A 27,639-nucleotide genomic window follows, 5' to 3' on the forward strand; every position below is an offset into this window, starting at 1 on the left:
TAGTTTTAAAGCACTCTAGCATTGCTGCCAGAGATTCGTTTTCGTATCAGGAAATGATAATGCTATGTCTGCTGGCCTTTCTCCAAACCGATCATCACATCTCACTGCGCTGCTAATGGCAGAGGAGAGGTCTGTTTGGACAAGAAAGCAACCTGACGAATTCAGACATAATTTTAGATTCCATAGCTTTGTGCAAAGTTTGAATTCTGGAATCTAGAGAAACGGGCTTTCCTTGTGCTGCTTAAGTGGTGGAGAGAACCTGCTTAAGTGGTGGAGAGAGCATGTCATTCATGTCTCAAAGTTCTTCTGGCTAGAATCTACAGAAACAGGCTTTTCTTGTGATGCTATTGTTTGTTTTTGTATTTTAAAAATGTTTTTACAAAATTTGAATTTTTTTTATTTTTTTTATTTCAAATTAATATTTTTTAGTATTTTTAGATAATTTTGATGCGCTGATGTTAAAAATAATTTTTAAAAAATAAAAAAATATTATTTTAATACATTTCTGAGTAAAAAATACTTTAAAAAAATAATCACAACCACACTCCCAAACAAGCAGATAGACCATGCCATTCATGTTTAAAAGTTCTTCGGGCCCCTTCATTACATGAGATGCCTAAATATTTTCTATAAACTTGAAACTCAGCCTTGATTGTGTGTGAAGTCTTTGATCCATAGCTGACACCATGTTTTTAACATGTCTTCAAAGTTGTCTTCTATATTCTTACATTTTTTTTATCTTTTATATCCTGAAACAGTATTAGGACGATATTTTAATGAATAGTATACGAGTTAGGGTTAATTTGATGAATGAGAAGTGACCATTAACCTACCAAAATGAGATCATTCATGCTGGTGTGTATGTACAATCCAAGACATTACTGACAACTGAATAACTATCCCAGCTCCTATCTGAAAAAAAAGGTGAAAACAACTAAGCTCATTTGTTGTCAGCATTTATGTTGAATTCTAGAATGGACAAAACTCAGTATCTAGGAATGCCCAACACTTAAACTAAAATTTCAAATCTGGTATCATGGCCCAGCCTCTCATTTACTGCCATTTATTATTCTGTGATGCTCCCCAACCCTCTTAAATTTGAAAGCATTCTATTTATGAAACAGGCCATGCCACCAAGAGATCTCAGGTAGAGTTTAAAAAAGAAAAGAAAAAAGATCTGTAGAGGTTAGAGAAGTAGAGAGATGGAGGGGATAAGCCATAGAATGGTGAAAGTGAATGACATTGACATGCACATAGCTGAGAAAGGCCAAGGTCCTGTTGTGCTATTCCTCCATGGATTTCCAGAGCTTTGGTACTCCTGGCGCCATCAGATTCTTGCATTAAGTTCCCTGGGCTACCATGCTGTTGCACCAGATCTTAGGGGCTATGGTGACACTGAAGCTCCAGCATCAATCTCTAGCTATTCTTGTCTTCATATTGTTGGTGACCTTATTGCACTCATTGACTATCTTGGGGTGGAGCAAGTGTTTCTTGTTGCACATGACTGGGGTGCTCTTATTGGATGGTACTTGTGCTTGTTCAGGCCTGATAGAGTGAAGGCATATGTCTGCCTTAGTGTTCCATACAGGCCAAGAAATCCCAAGATGAAGCCAGTGGAGAGCATGAAACTTGTATTTGGAGAAGACTATTACATGTGCAGATTCCAGGTTTGTGTTTTCTTTAGCATATAAAGCATGCTATAGCCTTGAATGATCATATCTTTGGAGCATACTTCTAAATTTATTATGTTTATGGTATCTAACAGCTCCAAAGCAAGCTGAAGATTTTGGTAATGGCAAATTTTTGGATTCTAACATCTCGATTTTGGCAACTGTTTGTTTAAATCTGGTGTATGAAAGTTCAAAGTTCTCATACTATTGACATTTAAAAAGGATCAATGGTAAACTTTCAAAATATTCTCACCGACTGCACTTTCTGGAAAATCTCATGCATTGAATGAATTAAGAGGATTTCACTAGCGATTCTCATAAGTCCGATGGTTGATATTTCTCTGCAAGTCAATTCGGTAAGAATGCTACGTAATATTAGAGGATTAGTCAAGAAAAAACGTGTTGATTTTTGGTATGAACTGAAGCAAAAGGACTGGCTATTTAATGTGGTAGGAACCAGGAGTGATTGAAGCTGAGATTGCATGTGCTGGAACTGAAGAAGTGCTAAAGAAAATCTTGACTGATCGCAAACCAGGCCCCCCTTGCTTGCCGAAAGAAAATCCGTTCGGAATCTATCCAGAGGAATCAGTTACCATGCCATCTTGGCTCCCAGAAGCAGACCTTTCTTTCTATGCCACGAAATATAGCCAGAAAGGGTTCACTGGAGGGTTGAACTACTACAGAGCTCTAGATTTGTATGTTCTTTTCATTTCCTTAATGGAAAATGAACCAAATATAAGCCTCAATATCCTGCCCTAATAGTTACAATCTGATTATTGCAGGAACTGGGAGCTCACAGCATCGTGGACTGGGGCACCAGTGATAGTGCCCGTAAAGTTTGTGGTGGGAGATCTTGACATGGTCTATACTACTCCAGGGATGAAGGAATTTGTCAATAGTGGTGGATTCAAGCACTATGTGCCATTATTGGAGGAAGTTGTTGTGATGGAAGGAGTTGGTCATTTCATTAACCAAGAGAAGGCTGAGGAGATCAGCAATCACATTTATGACTACATTAGCAAATACTGATCTGTTTTATTACCTCTCAAGAATGTGTCCAGAACCATATTCTACAACCCTGGAAGCTTTGTAGTTTGGCTTTAATATGATAATTGGTTCCAAAGCAGTGGTTTATCAAACTAGACAAACCTTGCTCTTTTGCAACTTGTTTATTTGGATTCCACTGGTAGCTGTAATTGTAATATAATTTCAATATGTCAAGCATATAAACGCTGCATAAAATTAATATGATGCATAATTACTGTAATGATTGATTAGGTGTTGAAGTAATTGTTTAGAAATCTTTGTGCTTTCAATAATAAAAAGTCTTTAATCTTTGCTAAAATACTATGAATCCTTTATATTATCACTTAATTTAAAGCCTGTGTGATATATAGATTTTAAATATTTTTTCGAACAAACCAGACTTGCCATTTCATTTATATGCTGGTTTCAGTAATTAAATTGAAGATTTTCTTTCATCTGGTCTGGGAGTAGAAATCTGTGAAAGCTTTGATTTGAAACCAACACTCGTCCATTACTGTCTTCTGCCACTTTTCAACACAAGATGAAGGAAAAATGAAGCCTGCATTCCTCATCCCTACTGATAGATGACTTCGAAATACCAAAGTTCAAACAAGCTAGCTTCAGCCATCTGTCCATCAACAAATCGATTCACATTATAGCAAAATGTTCAATCCACTCCGTCCCAATTTCTACAGGTTCTGGGACACAAGGTGCCATCAGCCATCAGATAGAGCTTAATAAGCACATCCGAGAAAACACGTCCATGGGCTCGAACAACAAACCTTTGCAACAAGATGCAGGTGAAACTCAAACACTTGTTACAGGCTGCAATGAGTAGCTCCATCAGAGGTTTTTGTTCAACTTTTAGCTGACAGATGTAGGAAAAAAATGTAACTTTGAGATTCAATAAGTTTCTACTTAAATATTTGAGGGAGAAAATCGAGATCTTCAATAATTCATTACGCATAACCAAGTATGATATCTGAGCATTAAACAATCCATGCGGATTAATCAATAACCCAAATGGAAATAAAATGAACAAGATCTTTAGAAACCTAAAGTTGAACAAAAATTGGAACACAGAGAGTCAAAATCAAAACAAACTGCCTCACAATTTATCACTACAATAAAATTAGACCCTGAAGCCCTTGCTGTTCCTCTTTCCTCTAGCTTTCTCAAACTTCCTTCCCTTTGCACGAACATATGGTTTGGTATGGCTGTGTGGCACACCAGGAGCTGGGCCAAAATGTTTGACAGCTTCACGAGCATTCTTTGGGCCTCTGAGGAGAACCTGAAAAAAAAAAGAATAAGCAAACATCCAAAACAAGAATAATATTCGGTAATTCATACAAGTTGCATGAATTCTGAAAACGGCTGCCATTTTCGATACCAAGAAGTTAGAGAAGATACAGCAAGTGGAACTATGCATATCGTGTTAAGAGAAAGATAAAACATTTTGAAATTTCTAAAAAGAAATAAGACATGCACCTAAATGAGATGGATAAAATGTGGGAATAACACCTATGCCTAAGGATTCTAGAGTCCCTAGATCTAGTAGAGTAATACATCTATGGTGATTAACAAAATCAAAGCAGAGAAAACGATAACATAACCAACAACTTGTGTGTGTTCTCTAGACCTCTTCTTTTTCATATATCATGATTGTATTACTGTATAAAATCAAGTACATCAATAAATAATCAATCAACAGAGAATGACAACGATTTTAATACTAATTTACCAAGATTCATGCATCAAGACAAATATGAGTCCTATTACAAAGCTCGGTCCCCTAGATGTTCTTGGAAATTTGCCATCATTTGCGCAAATCACTACAGGCCTGTAGGCTCATCACAAACATTTAATAGAATCCCATTAATATCATACAAGCAAAGAAACCCATACTGAAGGTATTATTATAACATTAAAAGCATACTTGGTATGAACCCAAAAACAGTAATAAATTTCAGATAGCATTCAAGAAAATCAGAACCATAGAATCAGCTAAACTAAGATCAATCCATCAACAAACATAATGAATAAGCTGAAGTTCTGCAACAGAAAAAAAAACCCAACAAACTAAAAGGAGTACATACTGTGTTCTGTCCCAATGGAGCTCTCAATGCAAGCTGATCGAATGTCAAGCATTCTCCTCCTGCCTTCTCAATCCTGGCCCTAGCTGTCTCTGTAAACCTCAAAGCAGTGACCTTCAATGTGGGCACCTCATAAACTCGAATATCATCAGTTACTGTCCCCACGACCACGGCAATCTTGCCCTCCTGTAGATGAAACAAACAGTTTAAGAAAAAAGCACCACAAAAACAACCACCATATAAAACCACACGATCGAGATCCAAACTTTACAAGCAAAAATTATAATCTAACCTTTCCCTTTGTGTACGTAATAAGCCTTGAAAGAGAGAGTGGGGCCTTGTTAATCTTGCTCATAAAAAGCCTCTTCAGTATCACAGCATTGAACTTGCTCTGAGTTCTCCTCACAAGAAACCGGTACAACTAATAAAAAAACCAGTCTCAAATCAATCAAGAACACAGCACATTATACATAACAATACACTTAAAGAATATAACTTAAAAAAAAAATGCGTGGTCAGAAAAATAAAAGGGGGTCTCAAAGCCTAAGCATAACCAATACGACCAAAAAAACAATAAAGACTCAAAAATTTATAGCAAAACAAACATGGATTTTTTATGTCTATCCGTAACAAAAACAACTATATACACAAAAGATCCAAACATTATAGAAAAATAAACATGGGTTTCTCAAAACTAACCTTAACAAGAAGCTTAAGATAGATATCATCCGACTTCGGTGCTGTACGTTTGGTTTTCTTGGACTTACCTCCTGCTTTCAAATCTATCCCCTGAGAAATGAAAAAAGATATCAGTAACTGAAACATAGGCATGTAAATACGTGTAGATAAGCATATTCGTAAGGAGAAAGAAGTAAGGGGGAAGAGAGGCACCATTGTTGAAGCTTCGACGCTACCCGCCGCTGCTGCTAGTGGTGCTGCTGATGGGAGTTGGAGAGGAGAACAAAAAATGAAGCTAGGGTTTTTAATGAGCTATATAGTTAGGTTTATGTGTGTGGGTGAGGTCTATTGTTTTTTATGCAGATGCATCACAAACCGTACACGTGGTACACAAAGTTTGTGATCTTAACAGGGTTTTGATTTAACTGGGCCCAACCCAAGTTGACAAATAATGCTAATTTTATTATAATGTTTACAAAAATTAAAATTCTCTAATAGAAGAAAAATCACATGTATAATGTAATGTTGGGAATTTTTTTAATTTTTTTTTTGTATTGGGTTTTTTTATATAGAAAATATTGTATATAGATAAGTTGATAGCATATTCGTTAAGAAATATTTTTACATCAACATCAACATATATATACAAAGAAATATTTACTGTAATTATATTGAGATCAAAACTTAAAATACTTATACCAACTGAATATAAATATATGATATTGACAAGGGCGGAGCCAAGAATTTTTACTATCCTAGGCTACTAAATAAATATATAAATGTTTTTTCAATATCTATTATTAACTCATGTACATGAATTTATGAAGTTAACAATAAAGTCTTAATTCAAATATACTATCTAAAATATTAAAAAATAAATTTAAAAGTATAAAATTGAAGTGAAAGTAAAAATAAATTCACTATCAAAGTTACATCCTTTGATATTTTGTGGAATAAAATTCATCTATAATCGAATCTGAATTGATATTGTAATAACTTCTCAACCGGGATAAAATAACAATCTAATGTTAATTGGAAAACAAAGTAATTAAATATTTTTTCTCTCTCAATTCCTCCTTCCTTCACGTGATTCTTTCTTAGATTAGTGTTTTATAAGTTGGACTTTGTAAGTTTACGAGGTTATTCTCCCACCTTTCTTTTTTTTTCCTTGGATTTTTTTCTTATGTTTTTCCCTTACTTTTCTCTCTTTCTCTCTCGCTTTCTCTTTTCTTTCCTTTTCTATTCTACTTCTGCCCAGTTGGCAGCATATAAAAGGAAGGAAGAGCTTCTTTGTTTTATTTTTTAATGGCAAATAACACTCTTAATGAGTCTTTTTGCTTCTATTTGACGAGTTTTTTTTTTGTTAGCACTACCAAGCTCCCTTCATTCTAAAATTTTAATCATATTTTATTCAATATATTTGAAGGTTCCTCGTAAAATTTCAACTCAATATGATTGTCAGAGTGAAAATTACGCCCAATAACGTAAAATTTGTCAAATTGTGATTTTTTGTCAAATTTTTGAATTTCTTAAAAACTTCTAAAATTTTAACCCAAGCTAAAGCATCATATTAGAAGGCTCCACGCAAAATTTCAGTATTTTCTAATAACCCGATCAAAAATTATGAATTTATACAATAAATAGTACCGTATAATAAATAAAAGAAGGAAAACAAAAAATAATCTAGCATGAGGGGGATACGATTTTCGACTTTGACTCTCTTAACTAAAAAAAAATAGCTGATTTGATGAAGAAAATATATCTTTTAACTAATTTAATTATATATAAACTTATTTAATATTAATACAAAAAAATATTGATAAAATCTTGACTTGGGCTATAACTCACCAAAGCCTTCAACATACCTCCACCCCTAGATATTGGAATTCAAAATTTATATATAGTAATTATTTAATTTGTTTGTGTAAAAATAAAATTTTATTGTCTTGAGATATAAAATTTTGGGTAGGTAATAAATATATGGTAATGCCAAATTAATCATTGTTATTAATATATTGCAAGTCCTCAATAAAACACGTAAATTTAAACAATTCTTTAAGTGTATTAAATAAAAAAAAAATATTAAAAAATAAATAAAAAGGTAGAGTTTCAACTATATATTTACCTTGATGTGTATTTCCACTCTATAAATTGTTCATCCCACACCATATTTTTTTTTTTAAAAAAATCATTAATAGACTACCTTATTCTTTGTCTTTGGTATAATTATGGAATATATTATTTTGACAGAACCAAAATTTATTTTTGTAATCTTTAAATTCAAATAAAAATTATAAGGAATACCATGTGCTAACCATCACCTCTTCCACGTATTCCTCCTGTGTCGAAGAGCACAAGTGATGTTGAAGCTATGGTTCGTAAATATTACAGCCTTGGCTTTCCAGGGTGCGCTGGCCACTCCCCGAGCTCGAAATCACTTCCCTTACCGTCACCAACTTCAACATGTCTCCATTATATCACACATAGTTACAAGACTTAGCCTGGCTTGATGAATCAATCTGTAATTCTGACTTACTCTGACTTGCTGGCTTGAAGCAAATTCACTGATTTCTTGCAAGTCGAAAATGTCATCATCTCGAGTGCTGATCTTCCCGTTCAAACAAAATTATGACAAGCATGTCACTTCAAGGTTGTAAATGGATTTCTCTACTGATCAGGAATCGTTTCTTTTTTTCTATCAACAGAACTTGATACATGATCGAATCAGAGTATTGGTCGCATGATCATTCATTCATTGTCTCCTGCTACTGTTGCTAAGCAGGAGGGTGAAGTCAATGTTTCAGCACGAGACTGTTTAAGGAAACCTTACTCTTTTACTTTTTTCCCATTCTATTAACAGAACCTTTAGATTAGAGACCTCAAAAATGTCTAATTTTCGATTCGAACAAGAAATTTAGGTAATGAAATATCTCACTCCTCATTTGGCCTTATTTCAATGGCATCCATCTGATTGGTTTAACATGCAAACTAATCACACAGGAGAAAGTCAGATATAGCCACCAATGTTCTCAAGATATCTGCGAAAAGTAATATCCATGATCGACTCATTAAACGGTAGATCTACATGGTAAAATCAATTTCTGTTGTGTACAGGGAAAAAAGGTGACAACGAGCAGAGAACACTTCACACAAACTACTTTAGCAACATCAGGAGACAGGACATCTGCGTAGCCACGTCGAGGCAAATAATATATGCTCTTTCTGTCTTGTATAAACGACAATACTGCAGTTTTTCTGGGGGAAAACCTCAATCCAAACGCTCCATCTGCATAATGCAACTAGTAAAAATGATTACAATTGTTACCATTATCAGCTACATCATGCTAATTTTGAAAATCACAAGATAATATCACTCCATTTGAAAAGGTGATGCTACCTATATATCATAAACTGCACAGGGTACAGTTATTTGTTCATAACATTTAATTACAAGCCCAACAAGTGATGCAGGAATCTAAGTTTTGTTCCATGACATTACTTTTTTGTAGCTTACACATCAAGTTCAAAAGGATGAAATGCTCCCAGCAATATTGACCATCTTAATGGCACTTCTTAAAAAAAAAATCCTACTATTTATTAACATAAAACCAAATCAACAAGGCACATGGCTGAACAAGAAGTTAAAGATTTTTTGATGACCTACCTTCCAAAGACCATCATTGAGATAATGCATGTTGTCCACACCAATTCCCTTGTTGATTGTCTTTCTGTATATCAAAGAAATGCTTCTGGTTATAACATAAACCAATCGCAAAGGCAACAGACAATAGAATCAGTGCTGATTTACCAATCTCTTGTGCACGTGTTTTATTTTATTGACAATGGAAGCTATAAAATTATGCTATGGTAGTATGGTGCGAATTGCTACATCAGTCTACTAGAGCTGGGAAAAATGCTCTGCCACCATCTGAGCCCCTCTCCCATTTCACCGCCCACAAAATTGAAATACCAAGTTTCAATGAGTTAGAGAATAACTCACATGTCTTTTGCTGACATTTTTGTAAAGCCAATAGCAAGAGCATGTTGCTTTCCTTCAGCCATTATAGCCTGGAAGCATTCAGTTTGACACATTAGGAATGTATAAAAACATTTTAATAAAGGAAAAGCACAGAATAAACAAAACTCCTATGCAGCGTATCAGAACAAAAAAGGAAACCATAAATGCCATGATGTATGAAAAGAATTGATCAGGAATAGACATTCTAAGTACAATACAATTCAATCCATACCACAGGAGTTTCTGCATCTACTTCATCATCTAATGCACCGCCGGGAGATGTGAGTCCAGGACACATTATGTTAGCACCAGAAAGGACGAATTTTATGGCACCTCTGTCAACTTGCAATTTTTTCATTATGTTTGGATCTGTGGAACCAGTAACACATCCAAACTAAGTAAATCGAGATTTCAACTTCCAAACAAACAAGAAGCAAGAAGCATTTGACAGGTCTTCCCATTAGAAAAATTAGATGAAATACAATTGAGAAGTAAGCATCATAAAACCTATATCCAAAAGCCCAATTTTTATTTTCCTACAGACAATCCAAAGATCCTCTACCACAAGCAAAGCGAAAAATAGATAAAACTCCCATTCTGATTCGAAACAACACAACTACTTGTATCCCATAAACATTTAAAACTGATGCATGAATAAAACTATCCAGTTCTTCCCAAATAAATCTCACAATAAAACCGGTGGTTGTTAAGAGCAGAACTGAACCAAATTTATGTTTACTGATACATTCAAATCAGCAATGGCAAAGGAAATCAAAACATATCAAGAAAGCACACATGCACCATTATCCATATTCAAAAACAACACCACCTTGTGTTTTAAATAATCGCATTTTTCATCCGATACATTACAACAAACAGCCTATAAAATATTCTACAACTGCATGCAACACTTTCTCCTCATCATTTCCACATAACTATAACATTGACTACATTAATCAATCAATTCCAAACCTAAAAACAAAAGGCACACGCTAACAACACCATTACAATGCCATGTCAGACAAAGAAACAAACACATTTACTTACATTGATGAAGAAGTCGTAGAGTAGGCATGTAAGGTCCATCCCTTATATTAAAAAACAATGGCACGTTATTCACCACCACCAGATTCAAATGATTCTGACTGCATCCCAATCACAATAAAAATTAAAAACAACAAAAACCCATCAATCATTTCACAAAATTTAACAATAATATTACCATTTAACAACAATTAAAGGGGATTTCTTTGGCAGCAAATCATCCAATACTGGTTCAAGTCCTGGGTACTGCCAAAAAAAAATCAAACTTTTATGAAAAATCTAAAGAAAACCGAAAAATTAAAAAAAAAAGGTTTTCTTCTTGTTTAATTTAGAACCTCATCAGCAATGCTTTGTCGAATTTTGCGTTGAACTGATGCTTTCACTTGGTTTTGTGACGATACTTCATCACTTGAAAACCTAACAAAAAATAAGAAAAAAATCAAAATAAAATCCAGGAAATGAAAAAACATGAGTGAGAGATACAAAGAAATGAAAGCTTACTTTTTGAACATTTTTTAAGAGAATAAAGAGTAAGAGATTGATTAAATTTAGCTTTTTTATAGGGTTTGGATCGATCTAATCTAATAATAATGATTTTTCTTTTTCGGTTTTGTATTTGTTTCTTTTAGCGGTTAATTAAATTAAAATTTAGTGAAGGTGCAGCTAACTCCATGGTGCATGTTAGACTAGCGTGCTTATTAAGCGAGTGACTGTGCGCGGGATCGGGGTGTGGGCTGAGTATGGATTGAGCTTGATAGGTTTGAGCATTGATGGGCCATATAAGAACGGTTACTAGGTTTTCACCGTAATCATTTTTAATATAGTTATTAAATCCGGTCTAAACCGGCAAGATAATTAGAGAAACCTGCTATTTCAATTTCCAAGTATGATTCAAGCTGAGTTTTAAATTAAATAAAAAAATATTGATTTTATCGAGTTTTTAATAATTCAACTCATTTAACCAAACCTATCTGAGTCAACATCAAGATAAGTATTTTTTTTAAAAAAACAATGTTGTTATAATAAAAATAATTAATTCAAATTGACTTAATAATAATAAAAAATTCTAGTGTATTGTTCTCGTGTCACAGGAGAAAATTATGCAATGTGATTGTTGCTTTGAATGCATCTTTGTGCAAGACATACTCTAGTGCAAAACTATTATCTATTTATCTTTAACTTTATTTTTTGTTATTTTTCATTATGTTTTTAATAATTTACTTGTTACTCAACAATTTTAAAGTTGCATTGTTTTCTTCTAAATAGTTTAAAAGATATTCAATATCCATTATATCATAATATTTCAACTCTTTAATTAAAACATGTAATTGTTGAAAGCCTCTATCATTCGAGTGTTGACTCAAACTCTTTAAAATCATACAATCTATAGACCTAAGTTTACAATATAAAAAATAATTTGTAATTATACTTGCTTAATTATCAGCTGTCCAAGTTGAGATTCTGAGATTCATTGCATCTATACCATTTATTTTCTTTGAATTTAAGATTTTAATTTCACAAATATCTAAAAGATTTTGTTAAAATTAACGATGATAATACATCTCCAAAGCTTTTATGATCTCCGTATAATGAGACAAGATGGAATCTTTGATGTTGTGCTATGTGGCAAGAAAAATTATTTAATATTTTTTAAATTTTTAATAGTTTTTGGATGAGTAAGACAACCTTATTTCATCCATATTAAAAACAACTTTCATTGAAAATTAATATAATAGTTATAAGTCATCTATTTTTCTTGTGTTTTTTTTAGACAAGAAAAAAATATTTTTAATATCCTATATTTTTGTTAAAATTATACTTGTTTAACTAAATTTAAAAAAAATGATAGTTTATGTTATGAGTTCATATAAATTTTTAAATTGAACAAAAAAATCAAACTATTATTATATATAACATCTCAGAAACTCCAACAAACAAAAACATATTATAAATTTATTCTCATTCAAACATAATGTCTCTCTCTTCAATTATTATTTTCCTAGAAATTTCTCAATCAGTTATTTAATTCTCCATGAATCCATCTCTTATCCTACATCTAAAGAAATTCATAAAATCTCAACAGTCGATCGAAGCACCATCACCAATCTGATGAGCAACCCAAGAAAAAAGCCAATAATTACAGAGGCAGGAGAGTATCTGTGTTGATTGTTGTCATGAGAGAGAGTAAAAACTAAAAGAGAAGGTTGTCCTTTTACGCTCATAGAGACAAAACACTGGTGTGTTCTTGTTCCGTAAGACCTTTTGGTTTGGACAGCAGACAATTGCGAAAGCTACTACAGAGTATAGAGTACAGACTACAGAGACGTGTGGTGGCTGGGCAGAGAATTGTAAGGACAAACGGGCAAATTTTAATATTTATGGTGGCTGGTAAGGGATCAAAATTTCCCTCCATTAATTAATTAATTGACTGATTTGCACGAACAAGACAAGAGACCAACACTCTTTCCCTTACAAAAGTACACCTTCATAGCATGCTTAGCGTAAGAAGGCAGAAGAGAAAAAGGGAATGGCATGAAAGAGACTCACTGTATAGGCTACGTGGTTTTTTTGTGTATATCATGCAAGTGGCGTATATCACTTTGTTTACTTTTTTCTATCAATAATGAAGCGAAATCTCATTCACAATTTCATGATCTCATGCTCTTAGGCAGGAGTAGACAATCTTCCAGGTTAGGTTGATCTCAAGTGAGAATCGAAAATTTCTTGCACAGAATCACACGAATTCCCAAGCTCAACATGCACATCGATCTGCCTATCTTTGATTTTATAAAATGTGATGAAAAATATTAATAAAGAGTTCTACAGGAAGCCAGCTAGGATGACAAAGGCTGTCTCCGATCTGTCACCTCGGCTCTTCCATGGCCTGGATCTTTTCTTTTGGTGTTGTCAAAGAGATGAACATAAAAATAGATGATTGGTAATTGACTGTCCCTATTTTACAGAGACGTCGCTCTTACGTGGAGCAATATTTATTGGTAATTATCCGATAAGTTAATTAATTAAGCTTATGAATTGAAACCCGGTCGACATGTTTTTTCTAGAAGGATTAGGTAATATTACCAAAGCACTAAACTATTTCATTTTCACATAAGATATTCGACTTAAAGATTACGACAAAAGCATCCTATTTAGGTCACAAATCGCAAAAAAACATGTAAATCATGTTCGAGAAAAAGAAAAAAAAAAGGGAGGGTTGGTCCCCATGCATTATTATCACAACGTATACTGCAACTCGCATTGCCCTTGTGTCTTCTTATATATCTTGAAAGATTAATTTATTTGTCCTTTATTTCCAAAAACTAAAGAGAAAAATCACATTGGGTGAAAACGTGGCAAGATTCTTGAGATTAACAGTTAAAGGCAAGATATATAGTGCAGTTAATCAAAGGTAGAAATATATCCACCTTATATTCATCAGCCACATTTTCTCCTTGTCTGATCTCTTCATTCCTTCAACAACCTTTCTAGCTTACACTGCCCTAGCTAGTCATGGCTAAAATAAGTTTCTTTATCGGCATCGTTGGTTAGTTTCCTCTCCTCTCCTCTCTAATGGTTATTATTTTCACTTCAGCTTCATGGGTTTTCAGCCATTTACTTTCTCTTTGCAGGTAATATCATTTCTCTACTGGTTTTCACTTCTCCCATGTAAGTATCTTTAAACCATGAAAAACAATGGTGGCTTCAGTACTGTTTATTAAAACATGGAATATGTTGAAGTAAGCAGGTAGCTTGATGTGTGTAGAATTTGGTTTTACTGTATGGATTTTCCTAACTACGTACACTAAATTGACGCGCCTGATAAGTGAAAATTACATTGCCCCAGTTGTTGAGTTGATTAATGCAATTTTTGCTTTCATTCTTCAAAAAAATATTTTGCAATTACAAGCCTTTTTTCGTGTGCTTGAACTTATTACGTTAATTTGGTGTGGTTTAGTACTTCTGTCAATTGCTTACTTTCATCTTTCAACAGTACTCTTGCTAGTGCATATCTTCAGATTTGCAGAGAAAATTAAGCTTTCTTTAATTTTCCATGAAAACAGGAGTATATATTGCTTACAAGAGAATTACCATTTGTGGCCTTGATAAGAAGGCTATAGCCCAAACCCATCATCGATGAAGGTGCCGATATTGGAGTCATTTAGTCATTGGCTATATAGTTTTAAATATCATTAGCAAAGATTAATAATGGCCTTACCTTTAATCATGACTTAGCTATGTGTCTGGTCCTCACATTCTAAAAATATCTACGGGTTTCTTATTAGAAAATGGAATCTAATGTGGACCACCAAGTGTCAAATATAGTCTCCTCCCTGTAATTGTAATTGGCTTGCCAAAAATAATTAGAAAACGATTCTAATCTGTATCACTAGCTAATCAGTGCTGTAATATGGAGATATTAGTTCAAATTACATAGTCAATTACGGAGTGCCGACTCGGTAAATCCTTATGATGCTTAGAAGTAAATATATATAATTACTCTCTAGATTTACTTTGGAAAAAAAATCAAGTTTTAGACCAATCAAAGCTGAAAACCATGCATTTTATTTTTCTTTCTTTCAATAATTATCTTTTAATACCATATATAGAATTTCTCAGTGTTGCGTGTAAATCAGGAAATTCTTTTATCTCGTCAATGAACAAAGCAATTAACCACACCATATTAGCCAAGTTTTTTTTTTTTAAGCAATGGGATATTTATTATGTGTTTCTGTAGCAATCTATTTAATTTCTTGGGTCAATATAATTACAATTAGTATTATCCAATTCTTTTACAAGTCATGAGCTCACCCACTACACGATTAAGATAGAGTAGCTAGCCATCTAATTTGACTAGAAAAGGCAACATAAATCCGAGTATATATGGATTAATTTCCTTTTGCAGAAAGACTTTTTGGAAGGTGGTGAAAAGGAAATCAACAGAGAATTACAAGGGGGCTCCATACATAACTACACTGCTGAGCACAAGTCTATGGGCATTCTATGGACTTCTCAAGCCAGATATTCTTGTTGTAACCGTGAATGGTGCTGGCGCCATCTTTCAACTCACCTATGTCACTCTCTTTCTCATGTACGCTCCGAAGGACAAGAAGGTGATCGACGTTGTCTCTATATGATCTTTCTTTTTTGTCTTCAACTGATCACCAATATTAATTGTTTTTCTGTTTTTGTTTCTCGTTTACATGAAATATTTATACTGCTTAATATATAATGAGAAATTAAATAACTATTAATAAATTAATATTATTGATGTGATAAATAATATATTAACTTATTGACTGTCATGCATATCGTTAAATTATGTGTGCAATTAATCCTACATGCTCGCAACATATATATGATCGTTCCCATGTTTTAATCGCTTGACGTGAGCTCTATTTTTTCTTGCATGTAATTTCACAAAGCAGCATATATCAATATATATAGAGAGATTAATTAAATACTTTTATCTGTTGAAATGTAATCAATTATGAAATTAATTTGAAAAGAGTACCTACATATCAAAACCACAATGGTTTTGCTAGATAACGTGTACTACTCCTGTTACAATTAATTAAAAATGCAAAAATCATCATTTTTAAATGTTCAAAGGCTGAATTCTCAATTTGATTTTCCACAACAATAAGGTTACTTTTTGCATAGCTTAGAAAGCTTAATTAGATTAGAGATTCCTGCAAGTGTTCTGAATCGAAATTCCTGATGTTCATTCAGATTAAGACGGCAAAGCTGGTGGCCATATTGAATGCTGGTTTTCTTGGAGTGGTAATTGCAATAACTCTTCTAGCAATGCATGGAAGTTTGCAAACTACATTTGTTGGGGTTTTATGTGCTGCGTTAACCATTGGCATGTACGCAGCACCCCTTTCAGCTATGGTAGGTCTAAATCTAGGCCTTTCTGGGTTTTGAAATCAAGCTTTGAATAGACCTGATAGTCTTAATTCTGATGAAAAATGTTGCTCTAATGTTATGCATCACAGAAAAGAGTGATGAGGACCAAGAGTGTGCAGTACATGCCGTTTTTTCTCTCATTTTTCCTCTTCCTAAACGGAGGTGTTTGGTCTGTTTATGCCGTGCTTGTCAAAGACTATTACATTGGAGTAAGTTACCTTATTTTTCATTGATCTAGTCCCAAGATTGCCTAATGGCCTTGAAAGAGGCACTTGAAAAGTATCATAATCGCTTGAATGATCAGATGTCTTAAACTAACCTCTGGTACTGTGTCCGATTTCAGGTGCCGAATGTTGTTGGTTTTGTACTGGGGTCAGCCCAATTGATCCTTTACATAATCTACAGGAATAAGTCAGCAGCTATGATCGAAGAAAAAGGCCCAGTCCACATCGAGGCGAAGGAAGGCGTCGAGATGCCTGCGAAGGGTGATAATGATGAGGAAGCTGGCAATCTGAAGAGCAGAAGCCTAGCTGAGGGAAAGGCCAAGAGCCTGCCAAAGCCATCGGTTGAGAGGCAACACAGCTTGCAAAAGCTCACCAAGACACTCTCTATAGGTGCTTATGAGTTATTGCAACATTCAAGCTGGGCTAATGATGCCGTTTGATATCTATCTAGAATTATGAGAAAATTGAAGGTCACTCTTGATGATGATGGCATGTAGCATCATCCAACATTTTCATAAAACAACACCGTTTGGAAAACTATTTTTAATTCGATGTGCAGTTTGTGCTTCGCTCTAATTCCATTTAATTTAATGCTTTTTTTTAATGTAATACTAATTTATATAGATTTTATTAGAAAAATCACTTTCAATTTTTTTTTTAAATATAATATATATTATTTTTTAAATTTATTTTTTCAAATCACAACTATAAACACTACCTACCGAAAATTTTTTATATTCTTAACTGCGTTTACATTAAGATAAGGCAACGATTGAGACAGTGGACGGTAGGTTGATTCTGGTCAAATCGTCATCCAAACTACAAGTTGATATATATATATATATATATATATATGAGGCCCACCCCAGCAATCTTTATAAATGCACCTCCTTGGCTAAAAAGCATAGGAGAAAGGGACGTCAATTGCATTTTTGACGAGTAGAATATTGAAAGAGATTTTCAATATAAATTTTATAGCAATTTAGGGTCATATATAGACAAGTATGTGTGTGTGTGAGTGTATATAATCATTTATTTGATGATTTAAGTATATTAATATAATTTTGTTTCAGTGTCATGGTAGCTATTATAATTATGATTATTTGTATTGTTCCTGTTAATATAATTTTTATAGCTTTTTTTTTTTAATTTAGAAAAACTGTAGCTTTTAGCTGTAGGTAGCTGTAAAAATGGGTATACTTATTTTGAAAAGGTGTTAATTTGGTAATATTGATGATAAGTGCTTTTTGATTGAAAAGATTTTATATAGTGTTTGGTAAACATAATTGTGAAAAAAGGCTTTTATTATCAAAATTACTAAAAAAAAGTCATGAAAAAAAGGTATATCTGTGACTTTTATATGTTAATATATACACCGCAATGTAAAATTAAAAGTAAATATGAAATCAAAATTTCATTTAAAATCAATCTTAACAAAAAATATTTTTGATAGCATATCATTAATTCAATATATACATTGCATAGTCAAATTGAAATAGTAAGTGATATATATTTAATTAACATTTTTCATTAAAATAGAAGTAATATTGTCACGAAGAACCTTTTCAATTCTGATTGCCCGTATTTCTCTTATATTCGAGAAATATCATTTTTATCTTGAAGTCCTTGAGAAGAGACGTGAATAACATCTAGAAATATATCAATTGGTATGAATTCAGGAGATGATTTGTTTTTTTTATTAGGTGAGAAAAAAAAATAACGGTGGAAACTTTGATGAGAAAAAGATTTGTTAACGGTAATTCGGAGGTACGTAACTTAACTGGTCAGGTTCTAGATTTATTTTCTAAACATTACCGGTTCGAGTCTTACAAACTTCAGAGTCACTAGAGGTTTATATGGTCGTTAATTTTAGGACCCGTGAAATTAGTCAAGGTACGCGCAAGCTGGCCCAAACATTCACGTTAATAAAATAAAAAATTGTTAATGGTATTAAAACAATTCACAGGTATGAATGAAATAAATTTGCAAGGGATGACATTTATTAAATGGAAGCATAGTACTTATAGAGTTTAAAGAGGTACGAATGTCTTCGACAATTTCTCAACCAATTTTATTTTATTTTAATAAAGGTATTTAAAACAATTAATAAAAGTAAATAACAGTTGTATTAAAAGCTACAGTTTGTAGCTTTTATTAAAGGTAGCTATAAAACCATGTGTGGAATGAGATGTGATGTTGACTTTTAATTGATACCACACACTACTTCAAGATTTTGTTCTTGGATGAAAAGCCACTTCATATTAAAAAAAGCCAAAAGCCGTGATTTCTAGGCCCTTACTTAGTGTTGTTTGATTTTTATTAGTTGATTGAAATTGAATTTCAAAACATTTTATTTAAAAATCAAAACAAAATAAAATAAAAATATAAAACAAAATATATATAACAATAATCTCTATCCTAAAACTATATAACACATAATTTTTGTTTCCATGCCTTTATTTTCGCAACATCAGTAATATTAAAAGATAAAAATATTTAATTTATTAAAGAATAATATAAATAATATCTTGAGACCTCATCTAACAGCTTAAATTTTTGGGTTGAGATGATTCTTTAACATGGTATCAGAGCCTTGATAACCAAACGGTTACGAGTTCGAATCTCACCTTCTTTATTTATTTGATAAAAATTAAGCACAAGATAATGTGAGTCTGTGCAAATTTCAAGTCCAAATAGCTTTCACTTGAGGGGGTGTGTTAGAGAATAATATAAATCATATCTTGGGATCTCACCTAACAGTTTAAATTATTAGATTGAGATGATTATTTGACACAATTCAATATATCAAACAAATTTCTTTTCTTGATGGGTTTTCAGCCTTTCACTTTGCTTTTGCAGGTAATATAATTTATATGATGGTTTTTGCTGCTTAATGTAAGTATTTTAAAACCATGAAAAATAATGTTTAACTGTTTACAAAATATGTAATATGCACAAGGAAGCAGATAGCTTGATGTGTGTAGACTTCGATCTTCCCACATGGAACTTGCTTCACTTTTTTAAACCTATCAGCATTTTATTATTGTATCAAAATAAAAAATAGAGACAATAGAAATAGAAGGAATCATGTTTCTCTGTTTTGAAAATTTACAAATTCATTTTATAATTTTATAGAAATAAATTTATTATATGTTTATATCTCAAGATCCAACTCGTGAGTAGAGAAAGTGCCAGTTTCCCTGCGACGGGGAAACAATGAATTAAAGTATGATAAACAGAGAAAGAATGTGTGAGAGATGTGTATTGTGGGCATGTGTAGTTAAACATAGCATGGAAGAATGACAAAGTCTCTCATCATCCGATCCTTTATTTAATTTACTATTTCTCTGGGCGTATTGAATGGTCTCAGTTAAAAGGAATCGGTTTCTTTTTGCTCTGTTGCAGCTGCAATTCAAGTTGTGAGGATTGTGTGAGCAATTGAGAATTAGATTAATATCTCCAAGTTTCATGCTATCGCAGTCGAGAATTAGATTAATTCGATCTTTTGGAAAAAATCAGAACAGTAAAAGATGTAGTGGATTAAGAAGAGAAAGAAGCACAACAAACCTATGAAACCCTCGAAAATAAGTGTGCGGATGACAATTTTGGGGGCCTAAGCTGCCAAAGTTTTGTAGGCGAAAGAACAGTATGAGAAAGCAGGTAGTTGCAGCTCCGCAAGCCTGCTGAGAAAGTGTAAAAAAGAAGAAGCCATTAGCGGGACATAGAAGGAGATGACATGGAAGTCAGCAAGCAAGGCAGATTATTATAGCTTGTAAAGTCATCTCACAGCCCATCCATTGTCTCCATATTCATACAATGCAACATATCCAATATCTGCATACAGAGCAGGTTCCTCTTATGGCTTGCTTACAATAGGCTATAGCGTCCGGTTAGTCTTCAAACCTTTTATAAGTAGTTTTGCCCCTTTCTCTTGTTATACTTCTCTGCAAAGATATCTTATATTCTCTTACCTAAAAGAATAGCAAGAAGTATAATTGAAAGCTATTAACATCTGATCAGGAAATATGAACACTGATAGTGCTGAATTTGCAGCAAAACCATGCCAATCCATCATTATTACGGATTAATCTCCCGTGCATTCTTGCCTTTTCAAGTGTGTGAGCTTCACTGGTTTTCTTAGTTGCAGCAAAACCATGCCAAGCCATCATTATAGCTAGATTCAATCTTTCCCCTTCCTTTCCCAGGACTGAAAGCTTAATCTCTCGTGCATGCTTGCCTTTTCAAGTGTATGAGCTTCACTGGTTTTCTTAGTCCTTTATATTGCTTGAATATCCAGATTTAGTCCCCAAACAGTAAAATCTTTGTAATTTGACCCAATATCTCATGGCCAATTTGGGAAAAATTTCAATTCATCTTTCATTGCCCTTTGATTACTTTGACTGACAATTCTTTTTAATGTTATTATTTTCATTTTTTTCTCCAACCTGTGAAGCCACAAACATCCAATAAATTTTAGGAGATTGGTACTTCTAGTATTCCCAAAATTACTGGAAGTTTATAATTTTCAATATGCGTGCATGTACTCTGAACTAAAATTTAATGGAAACCTAGGCAAGCAAAGTGTTGTTTGCATTATTCTTTCTGCTACACGTAACACACTGTCATCCTTTCTGCATCAACAGACAGCAAATGCTATGAAATCCTTCATACTCGAATAGTTGCAATAATTCATGAAACCCAGTTGCATCACTTTTCAGAAAATGTTTAAGAATGGCATTAACTTTCACGCGCATGTGTTTGAACAACCAACAATTTCAAGAAATAAGACTATATAGATGTTAGCCTAGCCGAATGCCACCTTACTTGAATGTAATCGAGAAATCATGGGGCAAATAGAACTAAATAGACTGGTTAAAAAGTGGAAGCCAAATTGCAAAAACATCCAGTCAGGGAGCTAACAATGCAAGGGGAATAAAAAAGGGAAAGAGCTGTGAAAAGAAAAGAAAAGAAAAGAAAAGAAGAAGCCTTAGCAAACCTGAAGAGGGAAGGAGAAGCCCTGCACCTCAAGCCTCAGTAGACAACAAACAAATGGCGGCGGCTCCCTGTAACCAAAAAAATAAAATAAATCAAGAGAGCATCGTAACATATGAATCAGTAGAGGCTAACAGCAGCTGTCAAAGCAGAGGCTAAACTAAATAGACTAGTTAAAAAATAGAAGCTAGAAGCCAAAGTGCAAGAACACCGAGCCAGGGAGCTGACAATACAAGGGGAATCAAAAAGGGAAAGAGCTGTGAGTAAAAAATGAAGAAGAAGCCTTAGCTAACTTGTAGAGGGAAGGAGAAGCCCTGCACCGCAAGCCTCAACAGACAATAAACAAATGGTGGTGGGTCTCTGTAATAAAAAAAAAGAAACTAAATTAACAGAGCATTATAACAGATGAATAAATTAAGGCTCACAACAGCAGTTTTCATGTAATCTGGGATAATTTTTATAACTAAATTATTATGTGTTAATTAGTAAATTAATCCATTGATATGAATCTACTTATATATTTTTATAGAATCAAAATTGATGATTTTTCTTTCAAAATCCACGATATATAAAAAATAGGTTAATTAGTGTTTGAGATAGTGGTTAATTAATATATTTAGATAATTAGATTTTTTCTCTTTAAATTAAGGAACATCAGATTAAAGATTAATGATAGAAGTTTGAGTAACTGTAAAAACAGTTTCAATTAGAGAGATTTAAAGACTATCCTATGATAAAGTTAGTATTTTTTATGAGAAAGACTAATGATTTAAAAAAACCTTAAATTCAAGGAACAAAAATGTTTGTTCTTGAGTTTTAAAATTATTAATGCTCTTTTAATCTATATAAGTTTATCTTAAGAGATGAAAAATTCTGAACCCTTACTTGGATGGTTTAGGGAATATTTATACCCCGTGAATCTTATCATTTTCAGAGAATCAAATGACTGAAAAGTCCTCTGTTTTCGGCGATATTAATAGGGGATAAATATTCTTTATATATCATTAATAAATATAGTAGGTCCATTAAGAGATCTTTTGTATACATATGAGTATAGACAAATTATTACATTGAATATGAATTAATTACTCGTGTTATTGTTCTAGATTGAGAGGCATAACGATTTACTATGCCTACAATACTTTTAATTTTGAAGATTATCTTGGGTTCGTCACATAGCCATAGAACCCGATAACATTTGAATCCAAATATTTCGGGCTTGACACGTTTGTCAGATTCATGTTTGTCTTGGATTCGGCTAATCACTAAACCCAAGTATTTTACTTTTCAGTCCTTTAACTTGTAATTTAATATTGTCTCCACAATTTGAAGCCTAATTCCATTTAATTAGGCTATAAAAGGGTTAAATCAAAAGAAAAAAAATAAAAAACAAAAGAAAGAAAAATCAAGTGGAATTCAAACTAGAGATGATAGTAATGCAAAGATGCAGTGGACGGTATATATATTTGGTTTTACTCATGATTATCCACAACAGAAGTTCGAAAGAGAAGGCTTAATTAATGTCCATCGCATAAAAATTTCCACGGCTTGGTTTCCTAATTTACACCAACAAGATGCATGCACATTCACGACCTTGCAAGCCAAAAAGAAAAGACAGAAAGGACATAAAGTGTTTGATGTGTGGATTAATGGAGGAAAGTTTTTACAGGCAATATAGGTTCATACATTACTCAGCAATCATTCAAAAACTAGTTCTCTAAGATAACTTTCACGCACCTACACATATATACATATACTTTCACCCTAAAATACTTTGCAAAAAAAAAAAAAAATCATATACCAAAGCCACTACTTCTTAAATATTATCTTTAATATTGCAATAAATTGTTTGGTTGTTGATTAATGTCACAATTTTAGGATATAAACACTAATTTAAATTATGAGAAAAAAAAGAGCAAGATTTTAATCAAAAACCTTAAAAAAGAGAGGGTTTAAAGAGATTTATATGTTATATGAAGGAACAAGGTACGTAATGGGAAAGAGAAGAATATAATTAATTAAAACCAAACTAATTAGTTGTGTTTAGTTAATGTTTCTCAATAAAAACAACAAATATAAAAGAGATATTTGATTGAAAAGATAAAGATTTAAATAGATTTGTCTCTGAAGTAATTTTAAAATAAATTTATTGTTTTTATCTTTCATTCCACAACAGTAATTACATTATCTCCATGTCGGCAAGTTTAATTTCTTGTCAAATAATAGAGGAAGGTATGGGATTAAAACCGAACAATTTTTCCAGAATAATTAGGCACCACCCCCAAACTAGACCACCACGCACACGGATTACCAAACCAAGCTCCTTTTAAAAGTAGAAATCATTCAAGATTAGGACAAAAGCATTCCAGTTTCGAACACAGAAAACATGTAAAGACACGAAATGATGTTGTATAAAGTTGCTGGTCCACTTGATAATATTGTTATCATCAAGATTTACGTGCAACTAATCACATTGAGTGAAGACGTGGCAAAAATCTAGAGCCTAATATGCTAAAGAAAGTGCATATAAAAAGCTTACTTCTTTGTGTCTTCATCCCTTCAAGAACCTCTCTTCGATCCATTGCATTATTCATGGCTAGCTTGAGCTTCTTTGTTGGCATCATGGGTTAGTTTCCTTTCTTCTCTTAATTATGAGATTTATTCCCTCTTAATTAGATTCATCGGTTTTCGTTCTTTTTTTTTTTTTTGCAGGTAATATAATTTCTTTACTGCTTTTTGTTTCTCCAATGTAAGTTTATTTAATTCAAAATAATTTCTCTTTGTTTTGCTGTTTAAAATATGGAATGTGCTAATAAGATGATGCATGTGCTTATTGTCTCTTTTGTTCTCGAGGATGGATTTTCATTAATTAATTAAAATATGTTTATAAAAAAATAAAAAATAAAAAATAAAAAGATGATATGATTATGAATATAGATTTTGAAGTAATCTTTTGGTCATGGAATTTACTTAAAGTAACCTTTGCACCACTCCGTAGGAATACATATATAAAATCTAAAATTAAAAATTTAAATTTGATTAAAGCATGTTTCATATATATTTATCATATCAATGCACTGATTCATGAAAAATAATTCCACCTATATAATTTATAAAATCATGTTTTTTTTGTTTTATCAACAAACAATTACAAAACTCTAATTTACAAAAAAAAAATTATTAATTTATAAAATAAAATTGAACAATAAATTTGTTCAGATTTACCTAATGCTTTCTAGAAAAGAAAACAACACATCGTGTCTGTGCAATAAATGAGAAACTTCAAATAAGTCCTCCAATTATACATGGATTCTAAATCAATCCCCAAAAATTTCAAAAAACTCTCATTCAATGTTACTGAATTCCATCCAGAACTTCACGTTTCTTCAGGGAGTTAAGAGGGGAAAAAAAAAAAAAGGCGATTTAGCATAGAGTTTGGCATTTTTATAGAAAATCTGTGAAGAATAATTCGGATGAAAAACTTAACGGGGAAACTTTAGATATTTGTCTAATTTATAGATGGGTTTTGCATAATTGCAGAAAGACCTTTTGGGGAGTGGTGAAGAAGAAATCAACAGAGAATTACAAAGGGGTTCCATACATAACCACACTGCTGAGCACAAGTTTATGGACATTCTATGGACTTATCAAGCCAGATATTCTTGTTGTATCAGTGAATGGAGTTGGAGCAATCTTCCAATTCATTTATGTCACACTCTTTCTCATTTATGCTCCTAAGGATACGAAGGTGACATTCATTGATGTCTCGTTGTCTCTTTTATTTTCTTATGTACACAGGCCATTGCTTTATCAAGAAACCTTTGTTTGCTTAATATGAACAAGCTCACTTTTATAATTATGTGAATTTTTTTTTTTTAAAAAAAACTAAAATCAAGATGGTATGGCATTAAAAATCCTTAGTTTCCTAGTTAAACTGGGTTTTTTTTTTCCTTAAATCTGTTTTGTCTTGAGCTAGGCTGGGCTCAATAATAATGACTCAAATACATGATTTATTATTTATTTTTTCAGGTTACGATGGCAAAGTTTGTGGCCATTTTGAATGTTGGTTTTCTTGGAGCAGTAATTATGGTTGCTCTTCTAGCAATTCATGGAAATCTGCGAATTACCTTCGTTGGAATTTTATGTGCTGCATTAACAATTGGCATGTATGCAGCGCCATTATCAGCCATGGTAAGCTTCACTAACTAGAGCTTGTAGCTAGAATTTCCTTTGAAGTAGACATATGTAATGATATTAATTGATACCTTTAAGGTTCTTGAAACTCCTTGGATTTAAAGTTCTATTGATCTTCAAAATCATATAGCATGTTCTTGATGAACCATTTGGCTTGAATGCAATGCATCACAGAGAAGAGTAATAAAGACCAAGAGCGTGGAGTACATGCCATTTTTGCTCTCTTTTTTCCTGTTCCTCAATGGAGGTGTTTGGTCAGCTTATTCAGTGCTTGTCAAAGACTTCTACATTGGAGTAAGTTCTCGTAACATTTTTGTCATTTGCCGACTCTCTGCATCTCAAAAGTATATGAAGAAAACAACTCTTGAAATGAAATCTGATGTAAAATAATGCATGTCCAATTTCAGGTGCCTAATGTAGTTGGTTTTGTATTGGGGTCAGCTCAATTGATCCTATATTTAATGTACAAGAACAAGTCAGCATCAGCCAAAACAATGAAGGCGATAGAAGAAGATGGCTCGGTACAACTGGTGAAAGGAAGTGTCGATATACTTGTACACAGAGATAAGGACGATGAAGATGACGGTGGTATTGACGAGGGCAACTTGAAGAACAGAAGTCTCAGTAAGGGAAAGAGCCTGCCAAAGCCATCGGTACTTAATAGAGAATACAGCTATACAAAAGATCACGAAGACACTCTCTCCGAGTAATTATGAGTTGCAATATTCAAGTTGGGCTAATGAGGCTGGTATTGAGAATGGGAAACTTGATAACCCTTGATTGATGCTTTGATTTGGTCCAAAAAGATCAAGACTACAGTCTACATACATGTACCTAGTTACCCTAGCACTTACTGTTTTTGGTCCTTACTTTACAAAATGGGAAGGGAAGTTTACTGCATGTGTTATCAATAATCAAGGAAAAGCATATGCCTTCCGATATGGTTCCTGCGGTGTCATAATCGGTATGCTTTCCGATGGTGCCAGAAGCGGTGCCTCTACGGCCTCTTTCAATGGATGCATATAATGTGGACTATGAGCTATCGTTATGGCCTGCACAATGCTTTTTCTCGTAGTAGGGTTCTCTTTCTCCAAGAGTTCTCGTGTTCAAGTCTCTTCTTTATAATAAAAAAAAAGTAAGTATTTACATGGTTAACATTATAAGTTTTTGTTGGTTTCTGAATATCATATACGTATCAAAAATTATGAAATAAATTTATTCTGAAATCTCTAAGATCTCGTTAGATAGATTAAAAATTATTTAGGAATTTATTATTGAAGATTTGATCCTTTTCAGTTTTAAATAATTCTTTAAAGGCTGAATTGTTGCAAACCACAAGTCATTCAATTGTCCGGTCTTCAACAGTAATCCACACGAATCACCCGTAAGAAATATTCTAAATCTCTATTTAGAAGAGAGAAATTGTTATGTCTAGATTGCTAGCTCTAATTCTGTGTTTTTATAGTTTTTCGTGTTTAACAGATAACAACTAAAAAAATAAAAGGCATAGCTTATTATTTATAGGAAAATCTGAAAAAAAAACCCTATAAATTAGCAAAATATCAATTTATTTCCTGAATATATAATATTCATATATTAATTCAAGATAATTTTAGAAAGTAACTTCATCAAGTCTTTACTTGATTTTTCTAGGTCTAGAAATATAATCATTGTATTAATTATATTCTAGTTTTTAATTTCTAAAATATATTTTAATCAAGTCATACTTAATTAAATCATCCCAATTTAATTTATAATTAATGGTTATTAATGAATGTGACTCATTGGATTTC

The 27,639-nt window shown here is 32.8% G+C and overlaps 5 protein-coding genes and 1 long non-coding RNA gene across 7 annotated transcripts; 3 read left to right on the forward strand and 3 right to left on the reverse strand.

Annotated features, from left to right (window-relative positions):
• The first annotated feature begins 1,040 nt into the window (after positions 1-1,040).
• LOC7478928 (uncharacterized) lies at positions 1,041-2,960 on the forward strand. The gene is made up of 3 exons (XM_002318944.4): positions 1,041-1,667; positions 2,124-2,365; positions 2,453-2,960. The coding sequence occupies exons 1-3, from the start codon at positions 1,203-1,205 to the stop codon at positions 2,697-2,699; spliced, it is 954 nt and encodes a 317-aa protein (XP_002318980.3). The 5' UTR covers positions 1,041-1,202; the 3' UTR covers positions 2,700-2,960.
• Positions 2,961-3,621: 661 nt separating this feature from the next.
• On the reverse strand, positions 3,622-5,828 carry LOC7478929 (60S ribosomal protein L18-2). The gene is made up of 5 exons (XM_002319466.4): positions 5,681-5,828; positions 5,489-5,578; positions 5,082-5,210; positions 4,793-4,975; positions 3,622-3,987 (listed from the first exon to the last, which is right to left on the reverse strand). Exons 1-5 carry the CDS (start codon positions 5,681-5,683, stop codon positions 3,829-3,831), a joined length of 564 nt encoding a protein of 187 aa, XP_002319502.1. The 5' UTR covers positions 5,684-5,828; the 3' UTR covers positions 3,622-3,828.
• Positions 5,829-8,481: 2,653 nt separating this feature from the next.
• Positions 8,482-11,199, reverse strand: LOC7481718 (uncharacterized). Of its 2 annotated transcripts, XM_002319467.4 has the most exons (8): positions 11,031-11,199; positions 10,865-10,946; positions 10,708-10,775; positions 10,533-10,630; positions 9,718-9,854; positions 9,468-9,535; positions 9,132-9,195; positions 8,482-8,753 (listed from the first exon to the last, which is right to left on the reverse strand). In XM_002319467.4, exons 1-8 carry the CDS (start codon positions 11,039-11,041, stop codon positions 8,736-8,738), a joined length of 546 nt encoding a protein of 181 aa, XP_002319503.1. In that variant the 5' UTR covers positions 11,042-11,199; the 3' UTR covers positions 8,482-8,735. The 2 variants fall into 2 exon arrangements, with proteins under 2 accessions (XP_002319503.1, XP_024439675.1); XM_024583907.2 differs by lacking the exons at positions 8,482-8,753; positions 9,468-9,535.
• Positions 11,200-13,869: 2,670 nt separating this feature from the next.
• Positions 13,870-17,229, forward strand: LOC7481719 (bidirectional sugar transporter SWEET16). The gene is made up of 6 exons (XM_002318945.4): positions 13,870-14,073; positions 14,159-14,195; positions 15,433-15,640; positions 16,260-16,421; positions 16,526-16,645; positions 16,780-17,229. The coding sequence occupies exons 1-6, from the start codon at positions 14,040-14,042 to the stop codon at positions 17,098-17,100; spliced, it is 882 nt and encodes a 293-aa protein (XP_002318981.3). The 5' UTR covers positions 13,870-14,039; the 3' UTR covers positions 17,101-17,229.
• A 2,611-nt stretch (positions 17,230-19,840) lies between these two features.
• On the reverse strand, positions 19,841-22,037 carry LOC112323753 (uncharacterized). The gene is made up of 3 exons (XR_002977210.2): positions 21,657-22,037; positions 20,228-20,343; positions 19,841-20,065 (listed from the first exon to the last, which is right to left on the reverse strand). It is a non-coding gene; the product is annotated as an uncharacterized LOC112323753 (long non-coding RNA).
• Positions 22,038-24,138: 2,101 nt separating this feature from the next.
• Positions 24,139-27,003, forward strand: LOC7478930 (bidirectional sugar transporter SWEET16). Its single transcript, XM_002318946.4, has 6 exons — positions 24,139-24,278; positions 24,365-24,401; positions 25,193-25,400; positions 25,682-25,843; positions 26,021-26,140; positions 26,254-27,003. Exons 1-6 carry the CDS (start codon positions 24,161-24,163, stop codon positions 26,554-26,556), a joined length of 948 nt encoding a protein of 315 aa, XP_002318982.3. The 5' UTR covers positions 24,139-24,160; the 3' UTR covers positions 26,557-27,003.
• Positions 27,004-27,639: the final 636 nt, after the last annotated feature.

Source organism: Populus trichocarpa, chromosome 13 (assembly GCF_000002775.5).
Source record: "Populus trichocarpa isolate Nisqually-1 chromosome 13, P.trichocarpa_v4.1, whole genome shotgun sequence".
NCBI lineage: Eukaryota > Viridiplantae > Streptophyta > Magnoliopsida > Malpighiales > Salicaceae > Populus > Populus trichocarpa.

What these genes read in the sequence shown, in the direction of transcription:
- LOC7478928 (XM_002318944.4), top strand. Translation starts at nt 1,203, where the DNA reads ATGGAGGGGATAAGCCATAGAATGGTGAAAGTGAATGACATTGACATG. An exon ending in ATTACATGTGCAGATTCCAG is followed by an intron (nt 1,668 to 2,123) that starts GTTTGTGTTTTC and finishes TTAATGTGGTAG; the next exon opens with GAACCAGGAGTGATTGAAGC. An exon ending in TACTACAGAGCTCTAGATTT is followed by an intron (nt 2,366 to 2,452) that starts GTATGTTCTTTT and finishes TGATTATTGCAG; the next exon opens with GAACTGGGAGCTCACAGCAT.
- LOC7478929 (XM_002319466.4), bottom strand. An exon ending in ATCTTAAGCTTCTTGTTAAG is followed by an intron (nt 5,211 to 5,488) that starts GTTAGTTTTGAG and finishes TTTTTTTATTAG; the next exon opens with TTGTACCGGTTTCTTGTGAG. An exon ending in TTACGTACACAAAGGGAAAG is followed by an intron (nt 4,976 to 5,081) that starts GTTAGATTATAA and finishes TTTCATCTACAG; the next exon opens with GAGGGCAAGATTGCCGTGGT.
- LOC7481718 (XM_002319467.4), bottom strand. An exon ending in TAGATGCAGAAACTCCTGTG is followed by an intron (nt 9,536 to 9,717) that starts GTATGGATTGAA and finishes GAATGCTTCCAG; the next exon opens with GCTATAATGGCTGAAGGAAA. An exon ending in AAAATGTCAGCAAAAGACAT is followed by an intron (nt 9,196 to 9,467) that starts GTGAGTTATTCT and finishes TTTGATATACAG; the next exon opens with AAAGACAATCAACAAGGGAA.
- LOC7481719 (XM_002318945.4), top strand. Translation starts at nt 14,040, where the DNA reads ATGGCTAAAATAAGTTTCTTTATCGGCATCGTTG. An exon ending in ACGCTCCGAAGGACAAGAAG is followed by an intron (nt 15,641 to 16,259) that starts GTGATCGACGTT and finishes ATGTTCATTCAG; the next exon opens with ATTAAGACGGCAAAGCTGGT. An exon ending in TCAAAGACTATTACATTGGA is followed by an intron (nt 16,646 to 16,779) that starts GTAAGTTACCTT and finishes GTCCGATTTCAG; the next exon opens with GTGCCGAATGTTGTTGGTTT.
- LOC7478930 (XM_002318946.4), top strand. Translation starts at nt 24,161, where the DNA reads ATGCTAAAGAAAGTGCATATAAAAAGCTTACTTCTTTGTGTCTTCATC. An exon ending in ATGCTCCTAAGGATACGAAG is followed by an intron (nt 25,401 to 25,681) that starts GTGACATTCATT and finishes TTATTTTTTCAG; the next exon opens with GTTACGATGGCAAAGTTTGT. An exon ending in TCAAAGACTTCTACATTGGA is followed by an intron (nt 26,141 to 26,253) that starts GTAAGTTCTCGT and finishes GTCCAATTTCAG; the next exon opens with GTGCCTAATGTAGTTGGTTT.